Source organism: Hemicordylus capensis, chromosome 6 (assembly GCF_027244095.1).
Source record: "Hemicordylus capensis ecotype Gifberg chromosome 6, rHemCap1.1.pri, whole genome shotgun sequence".
Taxonomy (NCBI): domain Eukaryota; kingdom Metazoa; phylum Chordata; class Lepidosauria; order Squamata; family Cordylidae; genus Hemicordylus; species Hemicordylus capensis.
In genome coordinates this window covers 4,052,802-4,073,639 of record NC_069662.1, presented here as the reverse complement: position 1 = coordinate 4,073,639, position 20,838 = coordinate 4,052,802, and the positions used below count along the sequence as shown (strand labels likewise).

Below are 20,838 nucleotides of genomic sequence, written 5' to 3'. Positions count from 1 at the left end.
CTGGAGAAGTGTGATTCCATCCAGAACAGGCAGATCAAACTCATCCTCCAAGTTCCAACTTCCATCTTATCTGGATTAAGCCTCTATTTGTTATCTCTCATCCAGTCCATTACTGGATACAGGCAGGCATTTAGGGTGGTTATGCCTTCTCCCGGCAATGTTGACATGGAGAAATAGATTTGGGTGTCATCAGCTTACTGATAACACCCTGCACCAAATCCCCAAATCTGTCCCACTGGTTTCATGTAGATGTTTAAAAACACCAGAGACAATATGGAGCCCTGAGGGACACCATAGGAAAGTTCAGAGTTGGAAGAACAACTGTCTCCAAAGGACAACATCTGGAACTTGCCGGAGAGGTAGGAGCGGAACCACCACAAAAGCAGTGCCTCCCAACCGCCTCAGACACTCCAGTGCTCAGTTTCAGACAGCTCAGACCCCATCAGTTTATCTGTGAAGTTGGGGTTTTTCATCCCAATGTGCATCACTTTACACTTGCCAACACTGAACCACATTTGCCATTTTGTTGCCCATTCACCCAGTTTGGAGAGATCCTTTTGGAGCTCCTCACAATCTGTTTTGGATTCCACTACCCTAAATAGTTTAATGACATCTGCAAATTTGGCCACTGCTTACACCACCTTCTCACTCATTTATGGACAAGTTTAAGAGCACTGATCCCAGATCCCTGGGGGACCCACTTCTTTCTTCCTTCCATTGTAAAACCTGTCCATTTATTCCTACCCTCTGTTTCCAGTCCCTTCAACCAGTGACCAACCCACACATGAACCTGTCCCACTTTCCCACGACTGCTAAGTTTACTCAAGAGCCCTTGGTGGGGAACTTTGTCAAAAGCTTTTTGGAAGTCCAAATTATAACACATCCACCTGTGATGTGTTATAATTTGGAGGGCAACAATATGGACAAAGACCGCCTTAGATGGAGCCTTAAAATGAGAAAATTATGGCTTTGTTAAATTCCGAGCAGATGCTGAATCAGAGGCATCTTGCAATGCAACCTAGTTTGGATATTTATGATATTTTTTGTCAAAATTACCTGTGTATTAAATTCTCAACTGACCACCGCAGGTCGAACAGAGGAATCACATGAAGAAAAGGATGGTTTGATCAGGATGGTAGAATTAAGAGACAAGCCTTAAGAAAGCTCCAGAGAAGAGTTAGGGAAGGTAGGTCTGATTCTTCTGTTTCTGTTATTAACACAGTTCCACTCCCAATATAAGCAACTGTTAAAGTCTAAGAAGCTTATCTGTTATAATGATCAATGAAGAGAGCTTGGCATCAGTATAACTCAAATAAATGAAAGGAAAATCTGGGAATTAGTGGCCAATAGCAGCACTCATATGCACATCACCATGCCCGATGCACATTTTTCTGCAGAGTACTGGTTCCAACACTTTCCTGCTATTTATAGCTGTCTCCAGTAAGTCAACAACAGAACACAGATACATTACCAGAGTGGCCAGCTGTTACGGAACCAGAGTGCAAGCAGCTGATTCTTACCTTGACCCTTAGAAAAGCTCCTGGAGAGGACATGGTGCCCCCCAAGGAATATAAGCTGAATGTTCACTTGTGAGCCCCATTCTGGCTAGACCTTTTCCAGAAATTGATAGCACACTGTGGTGTGCCCTGGACTTTGTTACCTGTAGTCCAGGGCCTCCACACACCCTGGAAAATCCTCTTTCGTCTGTCCTGGGTGGTGTGGTTGCTGCTGGCCCACACTGCGTTGGGTGGCTGAGTGTGATTGTGACCTGTGTCAAGTGCCTTAGAGACAGAGTGGGGAAAGAAATATGTGGGATGGGAATATGTTATGTGTTGAAATGTTTCTGGTAATGCATATTGCTTGCACCTGTTTTATGTTCATATATTCTTGTGAGTTCAGTAGCTGTTTGTGCCCTCAAGAACTCACATGTTAAAAATACTGTGTGTGTGTATAGGAGGATGATACTTAACTGGCAGTGGGCTGGCCTCCACAGGCGTTTAGGTCCAGGCTCCAAAGTTACTTGGGTGCACCTCTGAGAACACATGTGCTATATCTCCTAACTGGAAACAAAGTATTATAAAACCAACCTTCAAAAAAGGTAATAGACAAGAAGCTTCTAATTATTGCCCAGTTAGTCTCCTAGAAGTTTCATCCAAGTTGTGTGCTCCACATCTTTTGAACAAGATGGAGGATAGGGAGGAATTGATAAAACTTCTCTATCCAGAGCAAGCAGGATTTTGTAAAGGTCACAGTACAATAGACCACTGTCTCACCCTGAAGGCCCTAATCCAGAAATATACTAGCGGCCACAAGAAACAGCTTTATGAGGCGTTTATTGACCTCACATCAGCCTTCGATTCTGCTGATAGGTCCTGACTTTGGGAGAAACTGGAGAGGCAACCCCTTGGTTACTAATCAAACTTCACTCTGATATCAAGGCCAGGGTGAGAGTGGGCCAAGGGTCTGTTTCTATCCGATCCCATGTTACAGGAAAGAGGTGTAAAACAGGGCTGTTTACTCACTCCCTTTTTATATTAAGGATATTGTATGGGCCATAGAATCGCAAAGCTTCTTTCCCCCTTCACTTAGCAGGTGTAAAGTTTTGGTTTTAATGTATGCCAACAATGTGGCGCTTATTTCCTGTGCTGAGATTGGCCTCAGGAGAATGTTGGCTAGATTGGTGGATTATGGTGAGAAGGAGAAACTGAGGATAAATTATGACAAAACAAAAGTAATAGGTCTTTCGTAGTAGTAACATCAACCATTGGTGGTCAATTAACACTCAACAAATACAGCAATGCTCCTCCTTTAAATATCTGGGCATTTCCTTCCATAAGTCCCTTGCATGGAAGACACACCTTTCCCACAGCTTTAGCATCTGTTGGTCATTCAGTGGGGGCCATTTTGAAGTTCTTCTGTTCTTAAGGAAGGCAGTTCATAGCCCCTGCACTCAAACTACTCCAGGGTAAGGCTGTACCACAGATGATGTATGGGGGAGTGGGTGGGATGTGAAGGTTATTGCTCAGCTGGAAATAGTCCAGAACAATTTCCCAGGGATGATTCTGGGCCTTCTCCAGGGCATTCCTGATGCCTATCTAAGAATAGAGGTAAGAGTAGACTACTTTCAATCTCCATTAGAGTCCATCTAGCATTGCTAAAATATTTCAAGAAGCTAGACAGCCTCTGAAAGGATTATATTGGAAAGAGCTGGTCTTGTGGTAGCAAGCATGACTTGTCCCCTTAGCTAAGCAGGGTCCACCCTGGCTGCATATGAATGGGAGACTTGATGTGTGAGCACTGCAAAATATTCCGCTCTGGGAAGAGCATCTAGGTTCCAAGTTCCCTCCCTGGCAGCATCTCCAAGATAGGGCTGAGAGAGATTCCTGCCTGCGACCCCGGAGAAGCCGCTGCCAGTCTGTGCAGACAATACTGAGCTAGATGGACCAATGGTCTGACTCAGTATATGGCAGCTTCCTAGGTTCCTATGACAGAAGAGGCAGTGACTGCCCACTGTGGAGAAGTGTTTCCAAGACATGCCGGCTGTTACATTTTGAAGGCATCACAGAACACATGCAAGCCACTTATAGTTGGAGGCTTTTCTGAATCACAGAAGAATTTGGAGGGAAGGAAGGAAGGAAGAGGTCCAGGAGGGGAAAAAACCCTGCAAATTGCTACAAAAGATGTTGGACAAACAGGTCTCACCCAGCCAGGTCTGCTCTCTTCCCCCACTGCCCCATACTAGGAATCAAGCACAGGTTGTCTTCTCAAGGGACTCGCAGCACTTAAGTGCCCAAAGCGTTGCTTCTTTCATGCAGCATTGGCTTCAGAGCCTCCGGTGCCCATCCCAACATACAAGAATTGCCAGCGCTTCTTGGGGAAGAACGGAAACTCCTCATGTCCTGCTGAATTGACCCAGACCCATGAATATCCAGGAGAACTCAACGGGGGTGGGGGGAGGGGAGCAGGGGTGATTGCATGTCTTCTAAGAGGACTTTTGAAAGAATTGCTGGTGTGTGAAACATTTGCTGGCATTAACCTTAAAAGAATGTAGAGCCACTTCGGCTCTCCTAGGCTGGAGGCTCTGTTCTGGAAGGAAAGTGGGTCTTAGTGGATGCGGTTCACCAAGCATCCATCAACTAACCAATCTTCCCCGGTGGAGAGACTTAGCAAGCTCCCCGCACCAACTCTGATTAACGTGGCCAGCCATAAAAAACGGCAAGAGTTTTGTTTCTTAAACTGTCCATTCTCATGTTTAGAGCAACCATCTCCCTCCTCTGGCATCCTAAAAGGGGTGCTTTCACTGAGGTTCTGTAGTACTAATTATTTAACTGATCTGTTGATTAAGAAGTCAAAGAGTCTCGACCATAATTCCTTCCTTTGCTGACAAGCTCTGCTTAAAAAATACCAGCAGAAGTTTTGCTCATGTTGTCACATCAAGAAAGAAGTAGGGGGTGATAGAGGACTGATAGGGGCAATAATAAAGCAGGACTTTTTCTGCTAGGTTAGAGGCGGGGCTTCCAAAACAATGCCCCACGTTGATTCTTCCCACCCTCACAGGACCCAAGAGACATACGTGACTCCAAATTACTCCCAACTGAAACCAGGCTCCTTGCCTGCTCATAGGAATGGCAACTTGCCCCCAGGAAATTTCCCCCACTTAGGATGTGCTTCCAGGCACATATATGTATTAACAAAAAAAGGGGGGGGGGAAGACCAGGATTGATAAATCAATAGTGCAATAAATAGGGTCCTGGAGAAGGAAAGGAGGGAAAGCAGGATGGCGAATCTGAACAGGCGGACCCAGAATCTCTCCTGTTTCAATCTCAACACATTCGTGATGGGAAGAAGGGGTGCACTTGAGCAGGTCTGCCTTCTTGGAGAAAGTTGCTGTTTTGTTTAAGAAAACCAAAACACAAACTCAAGTTTAGGAAGAGAGCTGGTCTTGTGGTAGCAAGCGTGACTTGGCCCCTTAGCTAAGCAGGGTCCGCCCTGGTTGCATCTGAATGGGAGACTTGATGTGTGAGCCCTGTGAGAGATTCCCCTCAGGGGATGGAGCTGCTCTGGGAAGAGCAGAAGGTTCCAAGTTCCCTCCCTGGCGGCATCTCCAAAATAGGGCTGAGAGAGATTCCTGCCTGCAACCTTGGAGAAGCTGCTGCCAGTCTGTGAAGACAAGACTGAGCTAGATAGACCAATGGTCTGACTCAGTATATAGCAGTTTTCTACGTTCCTAAGTTTTGTGCAGCGGAAGTTTTGTACTGCCCCAGGACAGAGGCTGGCAATCTTGTGGGGAAAACAAACAGGGTGCGAGCGAAGAGGCCAGGGGTATGTAGCGTGCTGCTCTTGGGCCAATCCGTTTCCCCCCAGGAGATGAAGTGCGAGTTATGTGGATGACAGAAACAGCCTTGTGCAGCAGGGCAGGGAAGAGTTTACAGCTAGAGGAGAAGGCTGTGGGAAAAGATGGAGGGGCGACGGTTTTCCTGCCCCTAGAGAGCCAGAGACGGCACACTGGAGCCCTCCTCTGCAAGTCCTGAGGCAGCTCTCTGTCCACTGCCTCCGATGCCTCTGACCCAGATGGAGGCTGGCTGCAGAAGGTTCTTCCAAACCAAGCGAGAGAAAAGCCTCCCTCCCTGGTGGGGATCCCAATGAGGGGAGGGAGTGTGCTCGGAGGAAAACATGCAAAGGTTTCTTGAGAGCAGGGCCCACAAATCAGCCTCTCACTCTCCTTTTTTTCCTTTTATTATTGGTTCTGCACACAGGCCCCTTCAAGAGCTTGCCCGCAGAGAAGTAAAAAAACACATAACCCCAAAAATACAACAAATGACAATTCTGCAAAAATAAATACATAAAAAGTGGGTCCCCCCGCCCCATGTCACGGGCCATCTAGGTCCAAATCCTCAGTAAGGCAGCAAGGATTGGGGGTGGCTGGTCCAGCTGAAGTGGATCAAGGTCAGAAGGGACCTTCTGCATCCTGGGAGACCATCAGCCCCGAGTTCAGTGCCAGAAGAAGCTGGTCCTGGGCTTACAGTCCCATCACATTCTCTCCTTTGGACCGCAGGGCTGACCGGGCCCAACACGCGCCTGTGACGTGAGACACGCCTCTCCATGGTAGCCGCTGGATGGCCGTAGGCGGCGGAGCTGCGGCAAGAGAGACGCTCGTCGGCTCTGTGGGGAGTTTCTGCCTCCGAACCCTGCTGCTCAGCAGCGTCCCAGCTCGGGGCCGGCAGAAATTACCTCGGCTTTGAGGGAAGAGAAAGAGTCTGCAGTTTGACGCCTGGGTGCCTAGCCCAATTCCTGCACGATGGCCTCTGCCCGAGATGGCTGCTGCTCTCCTGCCTCCTCTTGCTCCATGGCCATTTCCAGGGGCAGAGGGGGCAGGCAGGCCTGTCCCCCACTGCCTTCCTCCATTGGCTCCAGCATACCATTCAGGTCCATGTCGTGGACCTCCACGTCGTACAGGGGGGCCACTTTGGAGGCAGGGTTGCTACCACAGTCCATGCAGGCCTAAGACAGGAGAAGAGGAAGAAATAAGTGGTGGGTGAGCTTCAGATTGCTGCTGGGGTTGGAGACTGTTATTCCTGGGACTGGCAAGTTCATTCACTCACCCCTCTCACACACATGGCATTTCTCACACTGTCTGGAGAGAACCCTATGGATTAGAGCAGAAGTTTCCCAACCTTGGGTCCCGAGATACTGTTTGACTACAATTCCCATCACCCCCATCAGCTAGGGATGATGGGAGTTGGTAGTCCAAGAGCATCTGAGGACCACAGGAACATAGGAAACTGCCATATACTGAGTCAGACCATTGGTCCATCTAGCACAGTATTGTCTTCACAGACTGGCAGCAGCTTCTCCAAGGTGGCAGGCAGGAGTCTCTCTCAGCCCTATTTTGGAGAAGCCAGGGAGGGAACTTGAAACCTTCTGCTCTTCATAACCAGGTTTATGAACCCCTGGATTAGATAGATATCAGACAATAAGATCTCTCTAGATGGGCATGTAATATTTTGTTTACTGTGTTTAGTTCCATCAACCAAGATTAGTTCTTAAAGTGGCTTACAATTGTGAAGAATCACACACAAAATGTACACAAAAACCCATTTACAATAGAGGTACATGGGAGGTAGGTATGCCACAACTCTCTAGACCCTGGCGGCTAATCCTCATTGTAAGGGAATGGCAAGTGGTGAAGGTGTCAACCAAAAGGGCAGTCCTTCCGTTGGTCTGGGCACAATCATGTGCAATATTGGCCCTATTCACACCTTATTTTCAACCCTAGCATAACAAGTGCACACAGATACAGCAGCACACTCCCTATTTGTACCCTGCATTTGAGGGGCCTGTATCTAGGTTTACTTTAAGACCAATGTAGGTAAAGTCAATCACACAAAAACATGTATGAGCATACAGACATCTGTACCCTTGTACAACATAATGTCATAAGGGCTACAGACTCCGAAGCAGAAACTTGCTTTCACTAAATACACACACCCAGATCAACTTGCTAGCTCAAACATCTATGGAGAAAATCCTGCCGCCATAGGAACATAGGAAGCTGCTTATACGGAGTCAAACCACTGGTCTACCAATGGTTTTGTCAGTATTGTCTACACAGACTGGCAGCGGCTTCTCCAAGGTTGCAGGCAGGAGTCTTTCCTAGCCCTATCTATCTTGGGGTTGCCAGGAAGAGAACTTGGGACCTTCTGCATGCAAGCATGAAGGTGCTCTTCCCAGGGCAGCTCTATCCCCTAATGGGAATATCCTACAGTACCCGCACGTGTCATCTCCCATTCAAATGCAAACCAGGGTGGACCCTGCTTAGCAAGGGGACAATTCATGCTCGTGGCCACAAGACCAGCTCTCCTCCCTCTCCACACGGTCCACGTTTGCCAGATGACCGGCGGACTGAAAAGGTGCAGCAGGACGATGCCTCCTGTGTGGCGGGACCCGCGCTCTACCAGTCCCCCCACCTTGAGCAACCCCCTCTCCTCCCTCAAAGGGTGTCCAACCATCCGTACCGTGATGTTGATAGCTTTGGGCAGGATCCCCTTCTGGACCCAGGAGTGCACCTCGGCCAGCTCCTTCTTCTGCTCTTCGGTGAACCGCGGCTGCCGCTTCTGCATCTGCTTCAGCTTCTCGAGATCCTGCTGCAGCACGGTCTCCATGTCCCTGCAGAGCAGAGGTGGGCAAATGGGTAAGGAGCGGCTGAAAAGAGAAACTAATTGAGGAAGACGGCTCTGTTAATAACAAAATGACCACTCTGGCTGGAAGAGAAGTGAACCCCCCTGGTCTTTGGTTTTTTGAAGAGGGAAACTTAAGCCCTGCTGAAACTTTGAAGAAGCAGGGGCTTTCAACCTGGGGTCCCCTGATGTTGCTGGACTACAACTCCCATTACCCCAACAACATTTGGGGATCCAAGCTTGAGAACCCCGGGATTCCAAGTCAAAAGGCTATGACGAAGGAGGCCAGCTGAGGGGGGGGGGGCGCAGCGGCAGGTCGTTAGCTTAAAGGCGAGCAAAGGGAGACATGAGAGGGGTTTATAAAATTAGGCATGGTGCAGAGAGAATTCTTCTCACTCTCTCACAGCAGGAGATGCACCAGGGGTCATCCCATGAAGTGGAAGGTCAGGAAACTGACAAGAGGAAGTCCTTTTTCACACAGTGCATCATTAGTCTGTGGAATTCTCTGCTATGGGATGTGGTGACGGCTACCAGCTTGGATGGCTTTAAAAGGGGCTTAGACAAATCCATGAAGGACAAACCTATCAATGGCTGCTCGTCTTAATGGCTACAGGCTACCTCCAGGCTCAGATGCTAGATGCCTCCAAATACCAGTGGCAGGGGAAGAGCAGCAGGGGAAGGGGGACACCTTCATGTCCTGCTTGGGGGTCTCCCCAAGGTATCTGGTGGGCCACTGTGGGAAACAGAAGGCTGGACTCGATGGGCCTCCTTGGGCCTGATCTTAATCCCAGGGGGCTTGAAAGGGTTGTCTGTGAGAACCAGCCACCTGCAGAGGGGCCTGGCACCTCCCTCCCCTTAAGATGGGCAAGAGCAGAACCGGAGCGCTGACGCCGCCTCCTCACCTGGAAGGCAGCTGGTAGGTCATCATGACCTTGTCGTCGGTGTTGGCCATCAGCAGCCAGATGGGGTCCTGCAGGACGTACTTGATGAAGTGCTCGTTGTCTTCCACCTCGGAGCGCTTCTTGCCCTGCAGGTCGTTCTCCGAGGAGTCGATGCTGCCAAAGTACTTGCTGGTGTTGCTGCTCTTGCTGCTTGCTGGGGTGGGAAGCAATGGGGCAACAGTCAAATCAAGGAAAGCTTGGCAGAGTGCAGACCAGGGGTTCCCATACGTGGGACTACAACTCCCATCATCCCAGCTCAACAGGTGTTGTAGCAGGGGGTGATGGGAGTTGTAGTCCAACACCACCTGGGAACCCCTGCCAGCTGCAAGGCCAATGCCTTTTAAGGCAGGTGGAGGGATCCTCAAGAAGTCCCATGAGGATGAACGGCTGGTTTCACAGCGCCTCGCTGTGGCTCAGCAGGCCTGCTCCTCACATTGACAAAAACCAAAGAGAGTGTGCAGGCATCCCACCCCAGCACTGGGACCACACCCAGACTCCTGGCCTGAAACTGATCTCTCTCCCCTGAAACTGTAGTTCCACAACCTGGCTCAGACGGCCAAGGAACGGAGCCAACCCAATCAGAAGCCAAGCCTGACAACCTGGTAGGAGACATGCAAGGACATGGGGCTTACTGGTGCCGCTGGCAGAGGTGCTCCCCCTGTTGGAGCCGGAGCCCATGGAGCCGGAGGCAGCCGAGCCGCTGCCCGAGGCAGCCGAGCCCGTGCCGGAGCGCGAGTCTTCCTGCAGGAGCAAATCCAGGAGGTCGCTGGAGCTGGAGAGCGCGTCGTTGTTGGAGGAGTCGTGAGTCTCTGCCTGCAGGGGGGCAACCGAAGAGGAGGGTGAGAGCCAGGCCGTAGCAGGGGCACTGTGACCTTCCCACAGAAACAGCTTGGCAAGGGTGCTTCACACGTCCCTGCCAAGCCCACGAGGGCAACAACAGGCCACTACACACAATACAGTTTTGGTTTCAAACATACACACACATACTCCAGATAAATTCCTTGACGACAGCAACAAAGAAGGGGCACAGGGCGGCCAGAGCCTGGTCTAAGGGCACACAATACAGCCACCTTGCTGAAGCTAAGCAGGCCTTGGGGTGGGTCAGTGCCTGGATGGGAGACCCATGAATGCCACATTTGGGGACATAGCATCTGCTCTGCATGCAGAAGGTCCCAGGTTCAACCCCTGGCAGCATCTCCAGGTAGGCCTGGGAAAGACTCCTGCCGGAAATCCTAGAGAAGTCTACTATCTGACCGACAGCGGCAATACTGAGCTCGATGGATGAGCGGTCCGACTCAGTAGAAGGCAGCTTCCTGTGAGCCCAATGCTGTTGACCCAAGCGACAAGAGACTAGCTAACTCCCATCATGCCCTGTTTGGGAGGACCTGGACTCCAGGCTATTTCTATGGGGTGGAAGCAATCCACAGCCACCCTCTGATCCCCCAGTCAACCCCAGTGCAGGCTGCTAACTGATCAGCCAACCACTGGAGTAAGGGCTACAGAGATCTTGCGATTTCCTTCCTCAGCCCCCTCCAACCTGGAAGAGGAAAGTTGGCTGATGCTTCCACAAACATCGGAAATGCTGGGCCTCCCACCTCTGACGCAGCAAGGGCCTCCCATCAGAGAGCAGCAGCTCCTCACAGGAAGAGGTGGCAAGCTTGAGCTGGACCTTCCTTCCAAGCAGGAGGGCAACTTCCTGATGGGTTAACCACTTCCCTGCTATCGACTGACTCTCCGCATTCCTACAGCTGCCATTCCCAGGAGATCTCATCCCAAACTCCACAGTGCTCTCTCTTCGCTTCTTGAGAAACATCTTCCAGACTCAGTCAATCAAAAGCTAAAATCTCAAAACCTGAATGACTGAAACAAATGCAAGTGATCTCAGAGAGGAACAAGCTGGGGGGAGTGTGGGGGGAGTTGACAGGCAGCGGCTGCTCGAAAAAGGCAAGAGAAATCCAGAGAGCGGGGATCATCTTCCCCTTGCCTTGGAATCTCCCACTGGGGCTGTATCTAGCTTGTGTGGGGCCCAGGACAAGAACTGCCCACCACGTGATGGAATCAATATTGCTCCAGCCCTGCCAGAATGAGTCCCTATTGCTGAGTTACAGTGCCCAGCTGTGGACAACCGTCCTCCCTGCCACCCCAAACAAGAAATGCCCCCCCCCAGAGGGACATCCACAGCAAAGGGGAGAGAGAGAGAGAACTGGCCTGTCTGGGCTGCTGGCAGCTGCAGGTAGACCAGGGGGCTTACCATGCACGTTTCCTTCTGGGGGCTGAGCTCGCTGGCCAGCCCCTGCCCGCCAGCCACGCCAGCCCAGTCCGTGGTGGCCCCTGCTGGTCCCGCCGGGTTGCTGCTGGCTGCTTCTTGCCGGTCACAAGCCTTTGGCATCTCTTCCATCTGCAGGAGGTTGAGCTGCAGCGGGGAGCTGCAGCGGGAGTCGAAGAGGGGCGACTCCGGCCGCTCAGGCTGGCTCATGGAGTGTGGGGTGGAGGAGCGCGATGGTGCCTGCACGCCTGCTTCGGGCCCAGGGGCTGGCATGCTCCCCGGCTGAGGGCCGAAGGGGAAGATGGGGTTGCCGGGGAAGTAGGACTGGGGGAGCGGGCTGTTCACGGGGGGGAAGACGTAGTTGGGCAGGACGAGGGCCACCATGGGGGTGACCAGCGGAGTGGGGAACTGTGGGGTGGGGAACTGCGTGACGGGAAGCGGGGTCTGGGAGGGCTCAGCAGCCGGGGGGGGAGCAGGTCGAGGGGGAAACATGGGAATGGGGTAGGTGGGCATGGCGGTGGGATAGGGCAGGGTGGGAAGGCTGGCTTGGGAGTTGCCCGAGGGTGGCCACGAAGAGGACGCAGGCGCTCCCGGAAGCTGGGGGATGGAACCGGAATGCTGCGGGGAGCTGGTGCTGTCCGACAACTTGTTCTGCTTGATGCGTTTGGCTTTGGACTTCCTGCTCCGCCCACGGCAGCCTGGACCCCGGGCAGCCTGGCGCAGACCCCTGTGCCCTAAGGAGCCAAAAAGAGGGAAACCCACATGAAAGGCCTGCTTCTCCTTGGACACGAGGCCTCAATCCCCCCCCCCACACACACACACACGCTCCCCTACACGCGCGCACACAGCAAGCCGCCCGGCCAGGCTCACCTCGATCCACGCGGAGCCCACCGTGGCGCATCTCCTGCCAGCCCAAGGGGGGGTTGAAGACATGCAGCTGGCTGAGGTCCTTGAAGTGGGTGAGGAAGGCCTGCTCCTCCTTCTGGGTGTGGACGGAGAGCACCTCCTTCGTCAGCCCCACCTTGCGGTACTGCTGCTCCCGGTCCGGGGTCACACTGGGCGCTGCCTCCTCCATCATTACAATATCTGCAAGGGAGGGGGGAAGGCAAAAAGGGGACCAGGTGAGCCTGCAGTTCTGTGACTTCTTCGTCTTCCAGCACATCTCCAGACTGAGCTCAGGATGCTAGCCATCCCCCCCTCCACCTCGCCCGGGCAATACAGCCTGGAAACAGGGTGTGCCCCACCCAACTGTTTTAACCAACACCAGCTTCATCTCCCATTTTGTTATCCTGGCCACAGGGACAGTTTTATTCATTCATTCGCCAAAAATGGCTCAGGGTGATTGCCATAGAGAAATAAGAGGAATTTTATTGATTGCATTAGTTGTATTAGTCAGACCTCCTATGAACTTGCTACCCATTAGGGACACAAATTCTTGTGGGAAAGGGACAGTTGGAATCTTTCTTGATGTGAACAGTCTGCCACCCTAACCCTAGCAGCCTCTGGAAGTTTCCCAGGGCACAGCACAGGAGAAAAAGCAGCGGTGCTTTCAGGAATGGACCTTTAGCGGGTCAACATCTTGGAGAAAAGAGCAGCATGGGGTCAACAAGGTGCGTTAATGCCTGGCTCCTGTTCATACCTCTGGCTTAGATGCCATGCCGCTTTACCAGGTTAGCACCAGGTGGGGGGCTGGTGGTTGAGTACACAAATGTTAGCTATATCTATCTACTCAAATCTATACCTATACTATCTATATCTAACTACACAGACATGCACACATCATCGTATATACAACTAAAAGTGGGAGGGAACCAGTTTGAAGCAGAGTCCTAGGTAATTGCTGAATCCAGAATTCTGAGTGCAAGAAGGCCAAGCAACAGGGGCTGCCTGTTCTGCTCTGAGGCGATTCTTCAAAACCCATTCCTAGGCCCAAATGCTCGTCCAAAGAGTTTCTCTCTAGGAACCAACAGTGTGGACTCCCTTCCTAGACATCCTTTAAGAATGTGGATCCGTCCAAGAGTCAACTGGGGAGACAAAGGCTCCTAACCCTGGGAGGAGAGCCTAGAAGAAGATGGGACTGCAGTAGGGCTGGAAGAGGAGACCCCTGCCTGCAAAACTGGAGCGCCGTTGCCAGACAGTGTGGACAACACTGAGCTAAATGGACCAAGGGTCTGAACACAGCAGAAGGCAACTTCCTAGGTTCCTAAGCAATAGCAGAGATTGACAGAAAACATGACACTGCTACCTTCTCCCAGAGAGAAGGAAAAATGAGAGTTGCATTGTGTCCGCCCTGATTCTATAGTCACGCGAGGTCAAGAGCAGATGGGCTCCAGCAGGACCAGCTGTGGCGTCACAACTGGTGGAAACACCCAGGCTGATGTGGCACTGGTGCAGTCATTTAGGAGAAGGCCTCGCAGAAGTCAAGTGTGGGCAGAAGAGATCAAAGCTACGCAAGCACTGCAGACAGCCACCGAAGTGGGTGTGAAGTCTTCAAATGGGAGAAAAACTGAGCCGGGTCTGGTGGGAAGCTGTCTGAATCTGACTGGGTGCTCTTGAGCTGCTGAAGGAGCTGAAAGAGCGGTGGGAGGAAGAGAACTTCCCCCTGCTCTAGATGCAACTACAGAGACAAACGCTGTCTGAACCCTCCCGCCCCCGCCCCCTTCTTCTTCAGCCATCCCTGAAGTGTGATGCCAAAGTCTTCGGCCACAGGGGCGAAGAGGGGCGGAGGCAGCAGCAGAATGAAAGGTGCTGGGGCCTGAAGGCCTAACTCTGGATGCAAAAGGACCTGATGCCCTCTTTGAAAGAAAGAGTTGCCAAGCGGCAGCCTGTGCCCCCCAAAAGAGCGTGTAGTCCCTGGAGAAGCAGCCTTCTTTTAGTCACTCTCATAGAAATGTTGCAGTGTTTCTGCTCTAAGTTAAAAATAAGACTGGCCAGGAAAAGGGCCGCCGCCTGCCAGCAAAGAAGGGAAGAGAAGAAAGGGCAGCTGACTCAAGCTGCAGCAGGCAGGAGTTTGCTTCCATCTTCTGTGCCCAAAAGGTGCCTCCAATCAAGCCTGTGGTTGGCACCACCCAGGTGTAGAGAGAGGGGGGGGGCGCAAGTGAATGAATTGCTGGTGTTTTCCACCTTGGCCAGATGCCAAGGAAACCCAGTAGATGAATGGTCAAGAAGCATCCTGCCTTTGAACCTGGAAGTCCTAGTTCAGCTTTCATGGCTAGCAGCCACTGAATGACCATTCCGTGTTTTCTGGTGGTCTGTTCCAGCCAGACATCGACCATGGCATCCAGTGGCAACAATACTCGGGGTCCCATCGTGCCCTGCCGGGAGAGCCTCTTTCTGCCTGCCCCAAACCTGCTGCCAGCCAGGGAAGCAAAAGGAGCCAAGTCAAGCAGAAGCGGTGAATGGTGCCTCCAGCCTCCTCCCCCCTTCCCATCACCACCCTCACTCCCCCCCCACTAGGCCTCTCCCCCGAAGTTGCCCCTCCCCCCCGTGATTTCCCAGAAAAACACGGTATCCACCTCCCCTACCCGACTCGGGGGGCTTCTTGTCTCCCACGTGGACGATGGTACTGCTGAAGCTACACTGACTCGTCACGGAGACCACGCTCTCAGCTTTGCTAGGCAAGGCAGCCAGTGGCGTGAGCGGGCCTCCCACCACGGCAGCTGCTGCCGTCCCAGGCTCTTCCCTCTTGGGCTGGCTCTCTGCGGTCGGCAGCATTTCCTCCGGGGCATCTGTTCAAAGAGACAACGATGGGTTAGCAGGGGGGCAGTGGGGAAGGAGACCAATGTGCGACGGGGCACTCAGAACATCCAGAGTCCCTCAAGAGCGCCGACTGGCAAGAGGAGGACGAGGACGACAATGATATCAAGAGGCCTGTGCTCGGCCTGCTTCGCCCTGCGAGGCGACCCACCATGTGGCCGCGTCAAAGGGCTTTGCCCCGCAGAGGCAGAAAAAAAAAGAGGAGTCTGGCCGACCACCAGCATCAAGAGGACTTCCAGCAAGGAGGGAGAAGTTCAGCTTCCTAGAGCGGACCCGGAAAGCTACCACTCCCACCCACCCTCTCCCTCTGGCTCCCCCACTCAGCCTCAGCAGCAGAATAAGAGCTAGATTCCAGGCAGAAGGACACAGAGCAAACCTAGCAGAAGACAGGGTAGCAACACATTTTCCTCTATTGGGGGAGGGAGTGAGGGAAGGAAGGAAAGGAGAGAGGAAGCTGCACCTCAGGCACAGCATTCCCTCTTAACAAGGATTCCCAGATGCTGTTGACTACAACTCCCATAATCCCCAGCTGCAAAAGGCCAAAGGCAGGCAGGGATTGTGGGAGTTGTAGTCAACAGCAACATCTGGGAACACGGCTCAGGTGGGAAACCTGGGGTCACAACAGTACAAAGAAAGAAAAGTCACCTTTGTTTGGACAGGCTGCCTCCTCGCCCACTTTCTGCTTGTCGTCGTCAGAATTGGAAGAGGTCGTGTAAGAGGAAGAACCGCACTTCCGCTTCACACGGCTTGGAATGTTGCAGCTCTCCAGGTACCTGATTATTTTTAAAAGTACAGATTAGGAAATTTGTAGAGATGAACAGCCCATTATTGTGGGGGACAGATGAAGATAAGACCCCAATTCCTGCCCACACACACCCACGTTTAGTCTGCAATACAGAAAGATATTGCTGCAGTGATCTCATACAAGAGCAAATGCAAAAGCAGCCAATGGAGCTTGTGCATGCAAGCTTTAGAGTTTCATAGAACTCTTAACCAGCCAGAATGGAAACCAAACATCAATGAAGAGTTTAGCGAAATTCAAAAGCTTGCATGCAGCTAAACCAGCCTGCACTAGAGTAATAAGTAATTTTGTCCTCCTTTGCATCTTAACAAAAGAAAGAAGGTTTAAAAAAAAAAATCACCAAAAAGCAAAGTTGTTCCTCTAATCAAAATTCCTTCTGATTTGGCCTTCTATAGATCCAACCCGTCCATCCCATTGGCCTTGTGGGTCAGCTCTTTCGTCCTCATGGGATAGCTACAGGGAACTCCCTCCCCTCAGCCCCTCACCTTATGATCCCATCCAGGCAGTTGATTTGCTGGTAGGAGTAGTTGGAGGACTCCTTCCTCACCGACTCCTCCGAGGCAGCTGCGTTGCCTGGTATCTCCCCGGCCCTCACAGTCTCCATTGGCTGCACATGATGATCAGCTGGTGCTTCGAGAGCTAAAAAGGAAATTGGGGGGGGGGGGAGTTACAACTGGGGTGGCAAGCTGGAAGCCCCCTGGTGAAAGCCCACAGGATAGAAAAGGACAGAACAGCAGCCCTGCTGGATCAGGCCAAGGCCCATCCCTGTCCAGCATCCTGACCCACACAGTGGCCCAACAGATGCCTCTGGGAAACCCACAGCAGGGAAGAGAGGGCAACTGCCCCTTCCTGTTGGCGTTCCCAAGCCCCTGGTGCTCAGGGGCACGCCCCCTCTGCTCCAGACGGAAGCCGGAAGCCATTGGCAAAACACCAGGGCACAGAACTTGCAGGCGAGGGTGGGCACGAGCTCCAAGGGGCCGTGTGGGCCTGTGTACAAGCTCACCTGCTCGAGGATGCTTCCTGGGCTGGGGCTTGGCCCGGGATTCGATGAAGACCTGCTGGCCCTGGTTCTTCACCATGTGCACATCCTTGCAGATCTCCTGGAAAGTCATCTAGGGTCACAAGGGGAGGAAAAGGTCAGAGCAGCCTGCAATGCCCTCTCCAAGGGTGAGCCTCTCCAGACGTCCCTTGCAACGAGCAGAATCCCCAGGGCCTGCCTTCAAGGGACTCCCCTTCACCACCGCAGTGGACTCTGCTGTCACCCGCAAGGCACACCAATGCCTGCTGCCGTTTCCTGTTGGTGCTGCAGCATTTAAGGCACACACATTCAGGGTTGGCAAGGATTGTTCTACAGGAGTTTGAGGTGTCCGGAAGGCCTTCCGAATCCTTCTTTCATGTCTTCCCACCAGCATCATTCCTATCTGGCAGGTCAGTGTTAGGATCCTATTTTCTGACCGCAATTGGAGCAAGATCTGCCTAGGGAACGAGAACTGGAAGCCTAAAGGCTCCTCCTCTTGAGAGCTGCCTGCTATTCCTCCTATGCAGGCTTCTAACTCTCGCCATGGGTTCTCAGGGACGGGGGCTTCCACTCACCGGTCGGACCGCTTGGGCCTCCTCGTTGGGGATGCCGTTGCTGTCGCTGGACGAGGCGATGCTCAGGAACTGCTCGTGGGATGCATTGCTGCCGATGCTGCGCAAGCCCATGGATCCACTGCTGTGCACGGGCTGCCAAAGGGAGGAGAGAGCAGAGCGTCAGAGGGTGGAAGCAGCGGGGCCAGGGCTCAAGAGCACAAGGCAGCAGGGGTGGGGAGAGCCTCACCTGCAGCAAGAGCCGGTGGATCTGCTCCGACAGCTCCTGGATGTCCTGCTCCACGGGCTTCACCTTCAACACTTTGGGAGCGGTGAAGACATCCTCGTTGAGAGGGCCCCTGGTGGGGAGAGCAGAGAGGGAGGGAATGATTAGGGGAGTGTGGATTCCTAGTGTTCTCCCACTCCTCTTTCTGTTTTCTCTGCTCCGTCTCACTACTTTGTGCCTAGAACAGATCCGCCCCCCACCCACCATTAGGGAGAAATAAAGCAACGGCTCCCCCCTCCCAAGGACTCGGGGGCAACCAAGTGCAATGCAGGCAACTCACGTCCGCACTTTGTGCCTCCCCATGATGAAGGAGACTTTGCGGCTCCAGGGGTTGACGAAGCTGGACCAGCTGGTGTCAATGGTGACGTACTCGCCGTTGCGGGCGCAGAAGCGGATGGGCGAGTGGTCAAAGGGCTGGCTGCCATACTGCAGAACTGGAGAGGAGGGAGGGCGGCAGGTGAGGGGGGGGCCCAGAAGCCATCAACATCACACAACGGTCTTTGCTAGCTGCCCCGGAGCAAACTGTGCCCAGGGCAGCTCACAAGAACACAACAGTAAAAACACCCCATTAAAACCACAAAACAGAAGATCGCGAAACAAGTTACAATATAAAACACTGTAATACTGAAAGCACCCCACAGAGATTGCAAGCTAATGTGAAAGTGTCCATTGATTGGGTGAATCAATTAGGAACTTCAGTGTCCTGTGGAAATCTTTCCCCACCCTGACTTCCCCTTCATTTTGCACTCACTTTTCTTGTGCATGGCCAGCATAAGAGGCCGGTCGTCTGGATGCAGGTAGAAAAGAACAGGAGATCCAATCAAGTCCTGGGGAAGGTAACCCAGCAGAGGGGCAGCCCTGAAAGGAGAGAGCGGAAAGCAATCTTGTTGAGCGGTTGGTGCAAAGCTGTGTACAAAGCAGAAGAGTTCACAGCCCCACAAGAACTGGGCTACACAAAGAAGGAAGGCTATGTGGATGAGAACACAGGACTATGCCAAATCCTCCTCCTCGAGGCTAGCACAGGAACACCCGCCCTCCACACTGAAAGGCAAGCAAGACCTCCCCTGCCTATCAAGTCAAGTTTCCTTGCTCAGGGCTGCAGCCCCACAGTGGGACATGCCTGGAGAGAACAGCCAGACTTCCCCGGGGCCAGAACGTGAGAGGACCCTTCCCAACAGTTTCTGGCTTGAACCCCATCTGCTTACCGCTCATCCACATCCTGGAATAAGCAGCTGGGGGTGTGTCTAGTGGTGAAGATTCTCTTATCAGGAGGGATTCTGGGAGCTGGAAGAGAAAAGTAGGAGACAGTTAAAACAAGCACTGCAGAGAACGGCTGACACTAATCTGCCACACTTTCCACTTTGCCCCCCTAAGCTCTCAGATATCCACAGAAAACCCACAGAGGGTCTTGGAGATGCACGCTTTCCCAAAAGCAAAACTTCGGTGCATGCCAGACAAATGGGGCTTGATTCTTATCCATGTGCCCCTCAAAAGAGCAGCTGAGCAAGGAGGCGTGCATTACAGAGGGGGGCCAGGACATTTGGATCAATATTTTACATGCACAATACTGCCGGCTGCACCACCATTTCCATTCCGTTCTGCCTAAATGCTGCACAAGCACATGCGCCGCTGGAGGAGAGCAAAGTTGGCTCTGCAGGCACATGCATGTCCACTATCCTAGCAAGTGCCAGATACAGGCTCAACCCATTATTTGGCTTTGTTCAGTTGCACATTAGGATTGGTCCGCAGAAGACCAGGTGTTAACCAAGCCACACACTGAAACATGTCACCAGGGGAACTAGCTGCAGATGGCCATAAACATCAGAACGTGCATCTCACCCATGGTAACTAGGCGAGTTTAAGCAAAAGAAGGGCAAGGGTGGAGGCGGTTTCCTGGAAAGGAAACGGAGCCTATGGGGTGGAGCAATTTTGAGTGCAACAACAGGCAAGAGGGGAGAAAGTTCAGCAGCGACTCTCTCTGCAGCCATTTGTCTTCCACTTTGATCTGCTGGCCATAGGGTTTCTAAAACAAGCAGAAGCAGAACTTGGGTGGGAGCAACAAGAGAAAAGGCCGTGCAGAAAAACCATTCCTGCTTTGGACCCCAAAGCAAATGCGGTCTCCCCTCAGGCACCCAAAGTCTCTCCTCTCCTGCCATCTTGTGGTTAAAATGGTTAATGCAGGAGTTCTCAAGCAGGGGTCCTCAGATGTTGTTGGATGAGGGGCGTTAGTCCAACATCGTCCGGGGGCCCACATTTGAGAGCCCTGAATTAGGGGGTTGCAGGTTTCCCCGGAATGGGGAGTTGCTTCCAACTGGACGTGGGCTTCTGTGGTGGCACCTTTAGCCAGTCAAAAACAAAGCTGCCGAGTCCACCTGTCCCTCGGTGTCCCCCTCCCCTCAGAACATGCACTGCCTCCCTCTTACCTTCGTAGCCCGAGTGGATCCGCTCTGCAATGAGCAGGCAGCAGGGCTGTCCCTCGGCGCTGTCCAAGTCGCGCACTTTGGTCAGGTAAGGTGTGAGACGGAAAGGGTAGTAGCGCAGCCCACGCCCGTAGCCTCCGCTGAGAAACAAATGCCTGCAATAAGACCAGAGGCCAGAGGAGACCAGGACGACCAGGAGGGAGCACAAGAGCAGCAGCCGTGGCGGCCAGAGGGCAGCCTGGGAGGCACCAGGTCCCCCACCTCCCACCAGCCACCCTGGCTTAGAGAGCACGGTCGGTCGGGTCGTCCACATTAACACCTGGGACTGGGAGGAGGGTTCCAGGCCCTGCTCATTTTTGGGCAGATTTCAAGACTGCTGATTTCTATACCAAATGTGTACCACCAACACAAATGACTCGCCCTACAGCCATGTTCATCACAGGACACAAGACATGAGTGCACAGTGCACACTCACACAACTGCACTATCACTATGCTGCCAGAGATGCTGTTGCCAGTAACTATCCATCTTGCAGCAGCTGACTTAGGAAAAAAGGAAGCACCCTTACACTGTGTCCGGCATCTAGATCAGTACTATCTACCCTGACTGGTAACAGCTCTC

The 20,838-nt window shown here is 52.6% G+C and overlaps 1 protein-coding gene across 11 annotated transcripts in view; it reads right to left on the bottom strand.

Moving 5' to 3' along the window:
* Positions 1–5,682: 5,682 nt before the first annotated feature.
* Positions 5,683–20,838, bottom strand: part of PER1 (period circadian regulator 1) — a 36,505-nt gene continuing 21,349 nt past the window's right edge. For 8 of the 11 annotated variants that reach the window (XM_053260650.1, XM_053260656.1, XM_053260652.1 and 5 more), the window contains 16 exons: positions 20,221–20,357; positions 19,003–19,081; positions 18,549–18,655; positions 18,078–18,231; positions 17,762–17,870; positions 17,536–17,667; positions 16,946–17,054; positions 16,428–16,581; positions 15,786–15,913; positions 14,900–15,112; positions 12,255–12,470; positions 11,370–12,118; positions 9,751–9,931; positions 9,080–9,272; positions 8,016–8,166; positions 5,683–6,501 (listed from right to left, as the gene is read on the bottom strand). In XM_053260650.1, the coding sequence (XP_053116625.1) occupies positions 6,280–6,501; positions 8,016–8,166; positions 9,080–9,272; positions 9,751–9,931; positions 11,370–12,118; positions 12,255–12,470; positions 14,900–15,112; positions 15,786–15,913; positions 16,428–16,581; positions 16,946–17,054; positions 17,536–17,667; positions 17,762–17,870; positions 18,078–18,231; positions 18,549–18,655; positions 19,003–19,081; positions 20,221–20,357 (3,034 nt within the window). In that variant the 3' untranslated portion in view covers positions 5,683–6,279. Of the gene's footprint in view, positions 6,502–8,015; positions 8,216–9,079; positions 9,273–9,750; positions 9,932–11,369; positions 12,119–12,254; positions 12,471–14,899; positions 15,113–15,785; positions 15,914–16,427; positions 16,582–16,945; positions 17,055–17,535; positions 17,668–17,761; positions 17,871–18,077; positions 18,232–18,548; positions 18,656–19,002; positions 19,082–20,220; positions 20,358–20,838 lie in introns of all 11 variants that reach the window. The other 3 variants (XM_053260651.1, XM_053260654.1, XM_053260657.1) reach the window with 3 other exon arrangements.